We start from the raw sequence: 16,069 nt of genomic DNA on the forward strand, positions 1-16,069 counted from the left end.
CAGTAAAAGATGGAAATAAACTAAATGTGTAATAGACAAGAGATTAAATAAATTATGGCACTTCCATGCAAGTGCCATGGAGATAATGGAAGTCCTACTCTATGGGCCTGAGAATCCACCCTCGACCACAGTGCCATGACCTTTGTTGCTACCCTCTTACAACCCCACCAAACGGAGGCCCTCACACCTTTCCACTCAGCTATGCTGTCAAGGTTTGGAACAACGGAGAGGCTCCCAAGTGCTCAGTCATGTGTGTGTGTTATGGGGGGATCCTCACGACTAACCCACACTCGCCCTCAAAGCAGCACCCTCACCCCCACCCCCAGCCACATCTATCCAAAGTCCACTTCTAATTGAGCTTCCCCCTCCCCTGCTCCCGCCCTCTGCCCTCCCAAAACAAGGTGCCGAGTCAGCTGTTTAAGGTCACGTTGCCACCCTAACCTCACTGCCTTGCCTTGAGAGACCTCGCCCTGTTCCCCAAACAACCCCGCTGGCCCCTGGAGCCACCCTTGCAGCCCCCAGGCATGCGCTTGGCTGCTTCCCCATGCCAGCACTTCCCAGTGGGGGACCTGGCACCGGCTCCTTGTCCTTCCTCCCAAAAATGGTACCCTCACCAAACGTGCAGATGTCTTCACCCCTCGCCTGCCAACCTCAGCCCTCCCGTCTAATCTTCCCCAACCCCAACCAAAATCCGGGTGGAGACACCAAGAAGGACCCTGGGAGGAAATATCCAACTTCTAGGTTTTTGAACCTCTTGAGTTTTTCAGTTTCTTTAGAAAGTCATACTCTAGAAAGCTGACTAAAGTAATATTCACAATATACTATAAAAAGAAAACAAGGCCGAATGAGGTGGCCCACACCTGGAATCCCAGCACTTTGGGAGGCCTCTCACCTGTGGCACAGCTGCAGCGCCTCTGCGGCTGCAGTCCCCTCATCCAGCAGGGATGCATTGGCCATGTCCAGGCCTGTGATGTCACACACCATGGTCTGGTAGTTGAGTAAACTCTCCAGCCTTCCCTGAGACACCTCAGGCTGGTATGGAGTATACTGGGTGATCCTGCAAGGGAAACAAAAGGTCTTGTCCAAACTCTGACTCTGCTGTTTAGAGAAGCACACAAAATACCTTCGTTTTAGGATTCAGTACCTGAAAATAATTAGCCTGTCTTAAAGAGAATTACATAACACATCAGTAAGCTTCTTTTTGGCCTTTGTAAAGAAGCTTAGAATTAAATCACAGTAACAATATTACCCTTTGTTTGGGGATAAGCAGTACTTATTTTTGTGTCTCTGGTTTTCTTTTTTCTTTCTTTTTTTTTTTTTTTTGAGACAGGGTCTCACTCTGTCACCCAGGCTGGAGTGCAATAGCATGATCACGACTCCCTGAGCCTCAATGTACAAGGCTCAAGAGATCCTCTGGCCTAAGTCTCCAAAGTGGCTGGGACAACAAGCACATGCCATCACGCTCGGCTAATGTTTGTATTCTTTGTAGAGCCAGGGTTTTACCATGTTGCCCAAGCTGGTCTTAAACTCCTGAGCTCAAGCAATCCACCTGCCTCGGCCTGCCAATGTGCTGGGATTACAGGCATGAGCCACTGCACTTGAGGCTACCTATAATAGTATAAACACAAATTTTATTTGCTATTATCTTTCCCCTAGATAGAAGACCTCATTCACAGTTTACAATAGGAAAGCATCCAAGAATCTAACATGTAATACTGAAATATTTTATTTATATATTTATTAGGATATTTGTTTTATGTTAACCAGGAGAAGTTCTACATGCTAAGAAATTAATAGAGGTCTACTTAAGAATACTCATTATCCAGTTACTAAGAGTCCATGGCAGTTAACTCTATGGCTATTGAAATTCCAGGATGGAAATGTTTAGAAGGCAACATAAACATGGATTCTAACTTTATCTCCTTCAATTATTAGCCAAGAATGTGGCTTTGGATATGTGAGTTAGCCAATTGAGTTCCTTCATCCTTACAGGTGAGAGCCACCACGCCTGACCTATTTTACTTGGAAGGCTGAGGTGGGCAGATCACGAAGTCAGGAGATGGAGACCATCCTGGCTAACACGGTGAAACCCCATCTCTACTAAAAACACAAAAAATTAGCCGGGCATGGTGGCACACGCCTGTAGTCCCAGCTACTCGGGAGGCTGAGGCAGAAGAATCACTTGAACCTGGGGGTGCAGAGGTTGCAGTGAGCTGAGATCGCGCCACTGCACTCCAGCCTAGGCGACAGAGCAAGACTCTCCATCTCAAAAAAAAAAAAATTAGTATATTATGAACATCTCTCGCATCAGCAAATATTTTTTACAGCATCATTTTCAATGAGTGCATAGTATTATATTCATATTGTCTAATTATCATTTCCTTTTAGCAGACACTGCTTGTTTTTCCTGTTCTCTTCTGTGCTGTGATGAATTCTTTGGAATATTGTTCTCTCTCTTCCTATTGTACATCCTGTGCCTGTCTTTATGGATACACTAAGTCTTTCCTGTTTATCAGATGGACTAACTTGTATGTGTGTATACCTGCGTGTGTACGTATTTCTACACAGCAAATAATGATTCCAAGTAAAATGAAAGTTTTTTATTAGTCAAGCAATCTAAGCACTTGGCTGGAGTAGTGCCACATCTGTCTTCACGGTGTCGAGCCATGTGTGTAGCTCTTGTCTGATTCGAGATCACAACTGCCTGCCTGTTGTCTATGCCTTTTATATGACCCCATTTCTGTTCAGATTTCCCTTTCTATTTGCCTGCACCATGTATTGTGTGCCTCATTCATTCCAGTTCACCACCCCCTTAGAATTTGGCAAACTAATTTACAGTTGCTGAGCCAGTCTGTTCAAGCAAAAATCCATTCTGTTGTACACACACACACACACACACACAGAGTCTCTCTCTCTCACACACACACAAACACACACTCTCTGTCACGCACATACTCTCTTTCTCTCTCACACACACACATACACACACCCACACACCAACACCCCAATACAAGTCTCAGGAAATTATTTCGAAGTCCTGATATTGTACTGCTTGGAAAGGCAACCTCCCCACCACACTGCCTGTCAAAGATAAGAAGATGTTAGTTTCAAAGCTTTCAAAAAAGAAAGAAAGAAAAGTAGATGGAGGCTGGGTGCGGTGGCTCACACCTGTAATCCTTGCACTTAGGGAGACTGAGGTGGGCAATCACTTGAGCCCAGGAGTTCGAGACCAGCCGGGGCAATATATGAAACCTCACCCCTACAAAAAACTAAGGCTGGGTACGGTGGCTCGTGCCTGTAATCCCAGCACGTTGGAAGGCAGAGGCGGGCGGATCACGAGGTCAGGCGTTCAAGACCAGCCTGGCCAATATGGTGAAACCCTGTCTCTACTAAAAATACAAAAATTAGCTGGGCATGGTGGTGCGTGCTTATAGTCCCAGCTACTTGTGAGGCTGAGGCAGAAAAATCGCTTGAAACCAGGAGGCAGAGGTTGCAGTGAGCCAAGATCAAGCCACTGCACTCCAGCCTGGGTGACAGAGCAAGACTCCATCTCAAAACACAAACAACCCAAAAAAAACACATGAGGCTGGAGGATAGGTTGAGGCTACAATGAGCCGCCATCACACGAGCTGCGATCACACCACTGCACTCCCACCTGGGTGACGGGAGTGAGACCCTGTCTCAAAAAATAAATTCGTAAAATACAAAATGATCTTGTTTTTATAAGTTTGTAAGAACAAGTAGATGAACCAAAATGTAAGCTGGTTTTCTCTGGGTGGTGAGATGATTAACACAATTTTTTTTTTTTTTTATTGTGTGTTTCAAATGTTAAAGAAACCAGCTACCATTCATTAACCATCTCTTATGTGTCAGGAACACATTTACTACCTTTTTTATGATTATATTATACATGTTCTTTGTAACAAAAGAACCCAGTTAACTATTGAGAAATAAAATCACTCAATTTCCAAACTTTAACATAACTACAGTTAACATTCAGGTGCATTTTTTCCAATCTCTTTTCTACATCATAAACTATTTATACTAAAAGTAGTATTGGCCAGGCATGGAGGCTTACAACTGTAATAACAACATTTTGGGAAGCCACGGTGGGAGCATCACTTGCACCAGGAGTTCAAGACCAGCCTGGGCAACATAGCAAGACTCTGTCTCTACTAAAAATAAAAGAAGTTTTTGTACCTTAACTTTTTTCAGTTAACATTATTCCATGAACAATGTCTAACATCTTTAAATACAATTCAAAAACATAATTTTAACTGCTCTATGGTTTTAAATAATTTATGAAATAAATTATTTAAGTTATAATTTCTTCATGTAAATCTTAATTTATTTAATGCATTCCTTCCAGTTGAATACTACTTTTGATTTCAAATATTAGAAATGGCATAATAGTGAAGATCCTTATCTCTGTCTTATTTCCTAAGGATACATTCTTAGAAGTAGAATTCCAAATTATATGTGATAATTAGTTTTTTGGGGCTTTTGTTTTTTAGATGGGGTCTTGCTCGGTCATCCAGGCTGGAGTGCAGTGGCGCGATCTCAGTTCAGTGCAACCTCCACCTCTTGGGTTCAAGCCATTCTCTTGCCTCAGCCTCCTGAGTAGCTGGGATTACAGGTTTGCGACACCACACCCAGCTAAATTTTGTATTTTTAGTTGAGATAGAGTTTCACCATGTTGGCCAGGCTGGTCTCGAACTCCCGACTCAGATGATCCGCCCACCTTGGCCTCCCAAAGTGCTGGGATTACAGGTGTGAGTCACGCGTAATTATCACGCCGAGTCTGATCATTAGTTCTGAGGCTCCCAGTGCATAGTGCCATGTTCCTCTTCAGAAAGAGCATATCTGTCTGCATTCTCTTAAACAGTACAGTGATTTACAGTATCCCTGCATCTTGAAAACTACTAAGTATTAAGAAGCACTGAGTTTTTGTTTTTGTTTTGTTTTTTGAGACAGAGTCTTGCTCTGTCACACAGGCTAGGGTGCAGTGGCCTGATCCTGGCTCGCTGCAACCTCCACCTCCTGGGCTTAAGCAATCCTCGCACCTCAGCCTCCCGAGTGGCTGGGACTACAGGTATGTACCACCACGCCCAGCTGATTTTTATATTTTTTTGTAGAGATGGAGTTTCACCATGTTGGCCAAGCTGGTCTCAAACTCCTGGGCTCAACGACCCCGCCCACCTTGGCCTCCCAAAATGTTGGGATTATAGGTGTGAGCCACCACACCCAGCTGAAGCCCTGGGTTTTAATCTTTTTTTTTTTTTTTTTTTTTTAATAGAGACAGGGTATTACTATGTTGTCCAGGCTGGTCTCAAATTCCTGGGCTCAACTGATCCTTCCATCTCAGCCTCACAAATTTCTGGGATAACAGGAGTGAGCCACTGTGCCAAGGCTTAATATTACTAATTTTCTACAGACATGCATGGCTTCACAGAAACGTGTTCTGAGAAATCCATCATTAGGTGATTTAGTCATTGTTGTGTGAACCTCAAAGAGTGTACTTACACGTACTTAGAAGGTATAGCCTACTACACACCTAGGCTACATGGCATAGCCTATCACTCCCAGGCTACCAACATGTACAGCACGTAACTGTACTGAATACTATAGGCAATTGTAAAACAATGGTTAAGTATTTGTGTTTCTAAATACAGAAAAGTTACAGTAAAAATACAGAAATACAATTTTATGGGACCACTGTCATATACACAATCTGTCAGTGACCAAAATATCACTACACAGGGCATGAGTGTACTTGTGAATGGGGACAAATAACTAAACCTCGCTCTAGCCAGTATCTCTTGGCTCTCAGTGGAAATAACATCGTCTATATGAGAGATTTTTCTTAATGCTCAAATCAGACTAATGTACTGCCAAAGATTATTCAAGTGAATAATAGCAACTGTAAATTAGCATCTGTAAGTTATTTTGAATTTATAAGAACACTCAAAAACTTTTAAAATCCCTAGTTTTCTGTCTATATGTGTCTATGTGTTTTAAGACTCAGTATACAGGCTAGGTGTGGTGGCTCACACCTGTCAGCACTTTGGGAGGAAAATCTCTTGGGGCAAGTAGTTCAAGATCAGCCTGGGCAACATAGAGAAACCTTGTCTCTATTAAAAATTAAAAAAAAAAAAAAAAATTAGCCTGCCGAGAAACCTGTAAGCCCCACCTACTCAGGAGTCTGAGGTGGGAGGATTAGGTGAGCCAAGGAGTTCCAGTTTACAGTGAGCTATTAGAGCACCACTGTGTGCTAGTCCAGGTGACAGACAGAGACCCTGTCTAAAAAAAAAACAACTTAGTATTTAACCAGTATTTTCTTTTCCTTTTTCTTTCTTTTTTTTTTTTTTGAAACGGAGTCTCACTGTCACCCAGGCTAGAGTGCAGTGGTGCAATCTCCACTCACTGTAGCCTCCTCCTCCTGGGTTCAAGTGATTCTCCTCCTTCAGCCTCTCGAGTATTACAGGTGCCGAGATTACAGGTGCCCACCACTATGCCTGGCTACATTTTTTTTCTATTTTTTGTAGAGAGAGGGTTTCGCCATGTTGGCCAGGCTGGTCTCAAACACCTGACCTCAACTGATCTGCCCACCTCGGCCTCCCAAAGTGCTGGGATACAGGTGTGAGCCACCGCACTTGGCCTAATCAGTATTTTCTTTTCTGTTGTTTGTATACAGGCTTGTGCTATGCTACCCAGGCTGGAGTGCAGTGGCTGTTCACAGGTGCAATGATTGGGCACTACAGCCTCAAACTTCTGGACTCATGTGATCTTCCTGCCTCGGCCTCCCAAGGAGCTGGAACCACAGGCACAAGCCACCATGCCTGGCTTAAGATCAGTATTTTCAGTGACCCACTGGCTCTTGAAAAGTTGGAGTTTTTTTTCATTTTCATCTTCAAAAAAATGTTTAAAGCATATGCTGATAGACCTTTCCCAAAAGGACTTCCCCAGAATTCTATTTAGATATTATTACATATTTCCACTTAAAAACTATTTATTCTAATTAGTTACATCTTTTTCATCCCTTATGTAATATTTCTCTCTCAACCCTTTTATAAGTCCAAGGTGAGGTTAATGTTATTTAGCACTGCTAAAGGTAGAGACCTTTAACATTGTTGTTTTGCAAAGATGCCAAATATGTAATCTCACTCCTCTCACTGTAAACTTCTTGTATTAGTCTATAGGTTTTTGGCACTACTGAAATAAAACAGGTATTAATGCTCTTAACAATGATCTATTAAAGGACAGTAAGCCTCGGATCTGTGGGATGATAAATAACCCTCATTTCAGGAGAAAAATGCTATCAAAAGGCCTGCCATCATGTTTACAAGAGTTTGACTCAATTAGGTAAAACATAGTGATTAAGAAAATGTGTCTGTGATCTATAAAGTCTATGTTCCAACCGACTAACTCAACTGGTTTGTTCCTAAATATATTTTAACATATAAAAAGGTATCTGCACATCCAAGAAGGCATTTAGCTCAGCTCAAACAGGAGGCTTGATATATTCAACATGGCATTAACATTTCACCCAAAATATTCAGTGTTTTCTATCATTTTGACCGTCTTTTGGAATTAATTGGGAAAGGGGGTCATGGGGGTTTGCAGGACAAACACTCCTGAGATTCTCTCATTTTAACCCTGCTGCCAAAATTATACCAAACAGAAATAGCTACAAGGAAAATGTAAATGTTCTGATGTTATCAGTAGTTGAAAATTTGGGGCCGGGCGCGGTGGCTCACGCCTGTAATCCCAGCACTTTGGGAGGCCGAGGCGGGCGGATCACAAGGTCAGGAGATCGAGACCACGGTGAAACCCCGTCTCTACTAAAAATACAAAAAATTAGCCGGGCGCGGTTGTGGGCGCCTGTAGTCCCAGCTACTCGGGAGGCTGAGGCAGGAGAATGGCGTGAACCCGAGAGGCGGAGCTTGCAGTGAGCCGAGATCGCGCCACTGCACTCCAGCCTGGGCGACAGAGCGAGACTCCGTCTCAAAAAAAAAAAAAAGAAAATTTGGAATAGTGAACCCTGTAAAATAAATTCTAGACCTGACGTAAATTGTCTTTCAAGAGCCCAAATGTTTGTTTTCTTTCGAGGCTATGTCATCCATTTATTTTCCCCTCACGTCACCGGAATTTGTTGGTTCCATCTCTATGGAAACCATTCAGAAGGATGATAATGTGAAGTCTACCACCCACATATGCACAGCCCTCCCTATCAGCACTGGTGGGGTGCAGTATCACTCTCTGGTTCAGATCAGCTTTCAGAGAATAGAAAGAAACAGTATTTAGAATGCACCCGAAAAACAAATGAAAAGTATAGGACAACATCATCTCCTTCTCAAAACTGGCTGCTCCTACAGTAAATTAACATCCGCCCACAGCCAGAAAGCAATATGGTGAATATTCTGTATAGTCACCAAGAGTAAAGGCTGCTGGCCAGTATTCAGACGGCTGGAATGCTGCAGCCCGTTCATGTACTTTTGAGGCTTTTCTTAAGGGGGAAGAGAAACAGGCCACTTTCTTTTGAAATTAACCTTGGAGTTTACCATTCAATTTTTTTTACCAATACCACAATGAAAAAGAAGCCTTCATGAATGCAAACGCATTCACATACACTACAGAGAAATTAGTTCTTTGATTTTCCTGTCCCCTTATTAATAAAGTGGAACATACTGAAACTAGGAGTTATGTACAGAGACAGCAATACAGGAATGATTGTGCTGAGACATCTGGCTCCTATAATGATAAAAATAATTGCATCTAGGACAAAGCGCATGCCCGCACCAGGATTATGTTTGGAATGATGGAAAAGCAGACAAAGATGCAAAGTGTTGATCAAATTGTTAACACTCATTGATTGGGAGCATGTACTTGGGTATTTCAAAAGCTCCTGTTGATGCAACTTATGATTTCCCATTAGTGAAACCTGAATTGCCTTTAGGAAAGTTGGTTTTTACATATGTTAATCTGAAAGCCAGTATGTGCCCCTTGCTAGGAATACCTTTGAATTGCAGAGGCAACAACTTACTCTGTCCTCATATCATGATGATCCCGCTAGAAATTAAAGTTATCTCTTCCACAAACTAACTTTTAAAAAATCACCTGGGAATTATCATCATACTTCATCTATATTTGATTTGTTTGCATGCTGGAAATGAAAAGTGTACACCTATATTTTCAAACAAGATGTCTTCCTTTTAAGACTAAAAATTTTAAGTCTTAAAATTTCATTTGAAATAAAATTTTAACTCAATGTTTCTGGTGTCTAAAATGGCACCAATCCAAAAAGATGGGAAAGAAGGGCTTAGGAGTCCCCACCTTTCCTCCTCCACAGTTAGACATTATTTCCCAATGAACAGAAGAGGCAGATGTCCTGAACTCCCCAGGCTGGAGTGCAATGCTGCAATCTCGGCTCACCACAACCTCCGCCTCCCAGGTTCAAGCAATTCTTCTGCCTCAGCCTCCCAAGTAGCTGGGATTATAGGCATGTGCCACCATGCCCGACTAATTTTGTATTTTTAGTAGAGACGGGGTTTCTCCATGTTGGTCAGGCTGGTCTCAAACTCCTGACCTCAGGTGATCCACCCGCCTCAGGCTCCCAAAGTGCTGGGATTATAGGCATGAGCCCCCGCGCCTGGCCTATTTGATTATTTACATCATACAGCAAACAGCAATGGAAAACAATGAAATAGCATGGAAGTGGACTAGAAGTATTTTCTCAAATGCAGGAGAAATGCTATCAGTGTTGTTCTATCAGTGAGGGCTGGAGTGGGCAGGAGACATAAACATGGATGGACAGACACACACACACACACACACACACACACACACACACACACACACACACCCACCATCAGTGAGGACCAGAGTGGACAGGAGACAGACACAGATGGACACACACACACACACACACACCCCTAGAAGTAGGAGTGATGGCCGGGCGCGGTGGCTCATGCCTGTAATTCCAGTACTTTGGGGGCCAAGGTGGGTGGATCACGAGGTCAGGAGTTCAAGACCAGCCTGGCCAAGATGGTGAAACCCTGTCTCTACTAAAAATGCAAAAAATTAGCCAGGCGCTGTGGCTGGCGCCTATATTCCCAGTTACTCTGGAGACTGAGGCAGGAGAATCGCTTGAACTCGGAGGGCAGAGGTTGCAGTGAGCTGAGATTGTGCCACTGCACTCCAGCCTGGGCGACAGAGTAAGACTGTCTCAGGGAGAAAAAAAAAAAGGAGTGACTTATCTAACTGTTGAGGTGAGACTGGAATAAGTAACTGAGCATGCATAGCTCAGGCCTCTCTCTTATCTTTTCTAGAAGAGCCTGTCTACAGAATGCACATGTTCTCTTTCTCTAGAAAGTGCTAGCAATAAAGCTGATATTATGATCTCCAACACTATGTCTTTTTGTCAGTCAGTTGTGAAACAAAAATTTTGGGGGTGGAAGGGGAAGGGAACACGATTATCTGTCCCCCTTAAAAATCCTGACAGAAGAGCCGGGTGTGGTGGCTCATGCCTGTAATCCCAACACTTTGGGAGGCCGAGGTGGGCAGATCACCTGAGGTCAGGAGTTCAAGACCAACATGGTGAAACCCCGTCTCTACTAAAAATACAAAATTAGTCCAGCATATGGCGTGCACCTGTAATCCCAGCTACTTGGGAGGCTGAGGCAGGAGAATTGCTTGAACCTGGGAGGCAGAGGTTGCAATGAGCCAAGATCACGCCACTGTACTACAGACTGGGATACACAGCAAGACTCCATCTGGGCAGGGTGGTCAGGTGGACAGAAGACAGTGGACCAAGATTCTCTCCCAGACTCCACCACTGACTCACTGAGACAGCTCAGAAGTAGCCTAAGTCCCAGGGTCTCCAAGGAGGAGTAAAGCCCTGAATCTACCCACCTGCAGGTTTCACATCTTACTCAAATACAGCACAGAAATTAAGTTGGAGAAGAGGAAGAGATGACCAGATCCACAATTTAGCATCCTAGCAGATTTTATGGGACTAGAAGTGGGAAGAAACTTCAATTTCCTCAACATTTGAGCAAGAACATTTCCCAAACCGGAGAAACCTGGTAGGCTCCCAGAGGTTGGAGACAGCACTGGGGGGTGGGTGTCAGTGTGGAGTCTCTGAGACTGCCAGGGGACAGATGGAGGATGGAGAGAATTATGCAAATCATAGTAGTCCTGTTCCTGAACCGAGAAATACATTACCATCCTGAGTTCTCCAGTAAGTTCCGCAAAATCGTCTGTGGCACTGAGCAGTTATAATAGCCCATGCCAATATATGATCTCCAGATCTGGTTTTTGCTTGAAATGGCATGCAGAGTTGCAAGGATTTCATTTTCACCTGATTGTGGGAAAAAGAGAAATGTTACAGAGAGAAGATGTCTCAGAAAGGAGCTCTAATTACAGTTTAAAACCCTCACTTTGTTTGAATATTTATGAGAGAATAACTATATGGAAAATGTTAAGAGTCTTCCATCCAACCAACACTAAGTACTGTATGCGATATCTCAAAAAAAAAAATTCCCAAACAACACTCAATTTCTCCTCAAGGTTGGCCCCTCGTCATTGTTTTGACTCTTCCTTATTCAGTTCTGTTTGCTAGAATTGCCCATTTTTACACTTGCCTCATTCCAGGCTTTTTCTGTTCCCTTTCTGTTTCTGCTGTATATATGCTAAATAAAAATTCTGTCTTACTCCCAGTAAAATACTGTGTTTTACCTTCTAAACTGCCTTATACTCTCTGGAAGTAGACACGGCTTCAGTCTAATTAACACATAACCTACATTTTCTCTAAAACTGTTCTACTCAGTTACACATTCCTCCTTTGTGTCACTGAAACGGCAACTTATAAAAAGGCCATCACCCCAAAATAGAAAATATCAGTTGTAATCAAAGACCCTCATGCAAAGCTGGGGACAGTGGCTCACACCTGTAATCCCAGAACTTTGAGAGGCTGAGGTGGGCGGATGGCTTGTGCTCAGGAGTTCAAGTCCAGCCTGGGCAACACGGTGAAACCCCGTCTCCACCAAAAATGCAAAAAATTAGCCAGGCGTGGTGGTTCGCACCTGTGGTCCGGGATTCTTGGGAGGCTGAGGTGGGAGGATCACATGAGCCTGGGAGGTGGAGGTTGTAGTGAGCTAAGATGGCGCCACTGCACTCAAACCTGGGTGACAGAGTGAGACCCCCATCTCAAAAACAAAAACAAAAACCAAAAACACCCTCATGCAGTTTCTACCAGCATTCTCATGAAGGCACTTTGGTAATTAAGAAGTATAAACGTACTTGGATGCAGGTGGGACCCTTTCTCGGGTCATTCGTATAATAACAAAATAATAATAGCATTTGATATTTATTGAACATTATTCTGCCAGGAATTGTACCATATGCTTTTCATGCGGCCTGGGACACTGAGGATTGAAGACAGTCATTTGGCCGGGGTCACACAACTTTAAATTAAAGGATTACTAATCCAGTCTCACACTTTAATCCATTGGACTAAATTGAGAGTTGCTACATGGACAGCTCTTACACTGAAGGGTACCCCTTTTTTTTTTTTTTTTTGAGAGGGAGTCTTGCTCTGTCACCCAGGCTGGAGTGCAGTGGCTTGATCTTGGCTCACTGCAACCTCTGCCTCCCAGGTTCAAGTGATTCTTCTGCCTCAGCCTCCTGAGTAGGTGGGACTACAGGTGCACACCACCACACCCGACTAATTTTTGTATTTTTAGTAGAGACAGGGTTTCACCATATTGGCCAGGCTGGTCTCAAACTCCTGACCTTGTGATCCACTCACCTCAGCCTCCCAAAGTGCTGGGATTACAGGCGTGAGCCACCGTGCCCAGCCACTGAAGGGTACTTTTTAGATACAAATGACACCATATGGTTCTTTATTTGCCTCTCTGCATAGAGATAGATTGTGTTACTAAAATTTAACTGGGATTTAACTACTTAGGCAAATGTCTGTCTCCTTTAAGATCTTCTTAGGGACTCAGTCACTTAACTCTGGGAAATGATTTATTTTATTGTTCCCTTATCAGAGAAAAATGTAGATACAGCAAAATCCAAGACAGCAAACTGGCAAGAAGACACTTAACATGTTTTAACCCTACTGAACTCTATCTGAATATTATTTGCATCTATCTTTATCCTCAGGTAAAATACTTTCACCCTCCACCACACACACACACACACATACACACACTCCCCACTCCACATGCTTTCCCAGGAAATAAATTCACAGGAGATATGGTAAGAGTAGAGTAAGAGTAGAGTAAGAAAGAAAAGAGTGGATAGTCTTGAAGGTATTAGTTCCATGAGTAATATAATCTAACTACCTTATGGAAGATGATCTTGCCTTCTTCCACTGAAAGTTTAGGAAATAAGTAAAAATGCAATAAACCCACATCTGAGAAGATAGGCAAGGATAGCATCCCTAGGAACAATCATGCAAGAAGTCCAGTCACCTCCCAAATAATCTTCTTAGGGGCAGAATGATTCAGACGCCCAGTAGGAGGAAAGATTAATTAGCGGTGCCTTGTAGGCGAGTCCGGCTTCAATTATGATCCTGTGCAGGGGGGACAGGTCCCTGTTCCACACCGGTCCAGCTCTCCAATGACAACAGCCTGTGAAGGGCTCTGTCTGTCAAACTGAGTTTAGCCTTTGGAAATCAAGCTGGAGAATATGATTCTTTTTACAATATAAGAAGATAATTCTACTGATGGTGTGGAAAGGTCACTGAGGGGAGACCCTGGCCCAGGGAGATACGGTAAGAGCAGCACTAGGCCGGGCGCGGTGGCTCAAGCCTGTAATCCCAGCACTTTGGGAGGCTGAGACGGGCGGATCACAAGGTCAGGAGATCGAGACCATCCTGGCTGACACGGTGAAACCCCGTCTCTACTAAAAAAATACAAAAAACTAGCCGGGCGAGGTGGCGGGCGCCTGTAATCCCAGCTACTCGGGAGGCTGAGGCAGGAGAATGGCGTGAACTCGGGAGGCAGAGCTTGCAGTGAGCTGAGATCCGGCCACTGCACTCCAGCCTGGGCAGCAGAGCGAGACTCCGTCTCAAAAAAAAAAAAAAAAAAAAAAAAAAAAAAAAAAAAAAAAAAAAAGAGGCCAGCACTATAGTTCAGGAGAGAGATGGGTAAGAGGAGTGTTATGAGTTGAACTGTGTTCCCAAAAATGATACTTTCAAATCCTAACCCCATGGTACCTCTGACTGCAACCTTACTTGAAAATAGGGTCTCCACTGATGTAATCAAGTTAAAATGAGATCATGCTGGATTAGGGTCAGCCCTAATCCAATGATTGGTGTCCTTATAAGAAGAGCAAAATTGGGACATGCAGACACACACGCAAGAAGAACGCCATATTTGAAGGCAGCAGAGGTTGGAGCAATGCATCCACAGGCCGAGGAGTGCCACGGACTGCTAGCAACCCCCAGAAGCTGGGAGAGAGGCAGGGAACTGATCCTCCTTCAGAGCTCCCAGAAAGGAGCCAACCCTGCCAACATCTTGATTTCTGACTACGGAACTGGGAGTGAACAGGCTCCTGTTGTTTAAGCCACCTAGTTTGTGGTACTATAGTACATGGCAGCCACAGAAAACGAATAAAGAAACTATATCAGTCATTTTTAAGAGACATGGTAATACTCTTGGGCCCAGCTGACCAGTTAAAAAAGTCTCGGGTTGGCCGGGCGCAGTGGTTCACACCTGTAATCCCAGCACTTTGGGAGGCTGAGGCAGGAGGATCACTTGAGGTCAAGGAGTTCAAGACCAGCCTGGCCAACATGGTGAAACCCCGTCTCTACTAAAAACACAAAAATCAGCTGGGCCTGGTGGCGTGCGCCTGTAATCCCAGCTACTTCAGAGGCTGGAGCAGGAGAATTGCTTGAGCCCGGGAGGTGGAGGTTGCAGTGAACCGAGATCATGCCAATGCACTCCAGCCTGGGCGACAGAGCGAGACACTGTCTCCAAAAAAAAAAAAAAAGGCTCAGGTGAACTCCAGCACTTTGCCAGACACGGTTTCCCACACATCATTAAGATTCTACTAGTGGAAGTAATCGACCCCCATAGTACCATTCTCTTTACTAACCAACATCATCCACTGGCATAAAAGAGCTGGTGCTAGGGTACTGGAATGTGTTGGAAGTCTGTGCAGAGGGGTGCAGCAACCTCCCCCACAGTCCCTCAGAGTGACGCGGCCAGAGGTCAAACCAGCAGGCCAAACCAGCACCACCAGTTATCTAGCCCAAAGATTTGCACTGATTGCTCTCTCACTCACATGGCCTGGCATGGGAAAGGAAAGCAGTATAGCCTTGCAGTCAGGTTGTTCCACAAGCAGCATGGCTGAGAGAACCAACTCAATGGCTGACTGTTAATTGGCTGCATACCTGGAGAAAACTAATATAATAGTAGTTGAAATAATTAGAAATAGCTAAATGGACATTGGTGGGAGCCAAAAGGGTTATTTAAACCAACAGTCCCCATAGTCAGTGAAACTGCTAATGTAATTCTTCCAGTGCAGGACTCTCCTTCCTCATACCCAGCCCCAGGAGACAAAATAGGATTAGAGAGATAGGAATTTGGCTATTGTGCCAAGAGCCACAATCCCTAGTGAGGGACTGTAGCAAAAATCTAGTTCTCGCCCCGTATAGAGGTGCTCAAATGTGTTGTTTTGATTTTGCTTGTAGACTTTTGGAAGGTCTTTTTACCGTGGTTTTATTTTCCACTCCTGTGATAGTAGCCCTCGCTGTTAGGTGACTTCCCACTGATAGGAAAGGTGGGGTTAAAGTTGTATGGGTCTGCAGCAGAGGCCGCCTCCTGGGAAGGAGTAGATAGGCTCTCACCCAAAGGAAGGGGAAGAGTAGGATCCACGTTTTCTGAAAAATGCACTTCAAGGACTCAGATTCAGGAAAGTCATGGAGGTGACAGAAGGCCTGGAGCTCGGGGCTAGAAGCTGAGAAGAATCCTAAACTAAACCAAACTCCAGATCGCTTCCCTCTGAGAACACAAAATGCCACCCCTCTGCCTGCCTTCAGCAAAAATCTGCACTGTCG

General features: G+C 44.1%; 1 protein-coding gene across 1 annotated transcript in view; it reads right to left on the reverse strand.

Moving 5' to 3' along the window:
* Positions 1-16,069, reverse strand: part of LOC105489143 (glycine decarboxylase) — a 116,340-nt gene that overhangs the window by 80,367 nt on the left and 19,904 nt on the right. Inside the window, exons 3-4 of the mRNA XM_011753833.2 lie at positions 11,224-11,359; positions 893-1,057 (exon numbers count right to left, since the gene is read on the reverse strand). Of these exons, the coding sequence (XP_011752135.2) occupies positions 893-1,057; positions 11,224-11,359 (301 nt within the window). The remainder of the gene's footprint in view (positions 1-892; positions 1,058-11,223; positions 11,360-16,069) is intronic.

This window comes from Macaca nemestrina, chromosome 14, assembly GCF_043159975.1.
Source record: "Macaca nemestrina isolate mMacNem1 chromosome 14, mMacNem.hap1, whole genome shotgun sequence".
Taxonomy (NCBI): domain Eukaryota; kingdom Metazoa; phylum Chordata; class Mammalia; order Primates; family Cercopithecidae; genus Macaca; species Macaca nemestrina.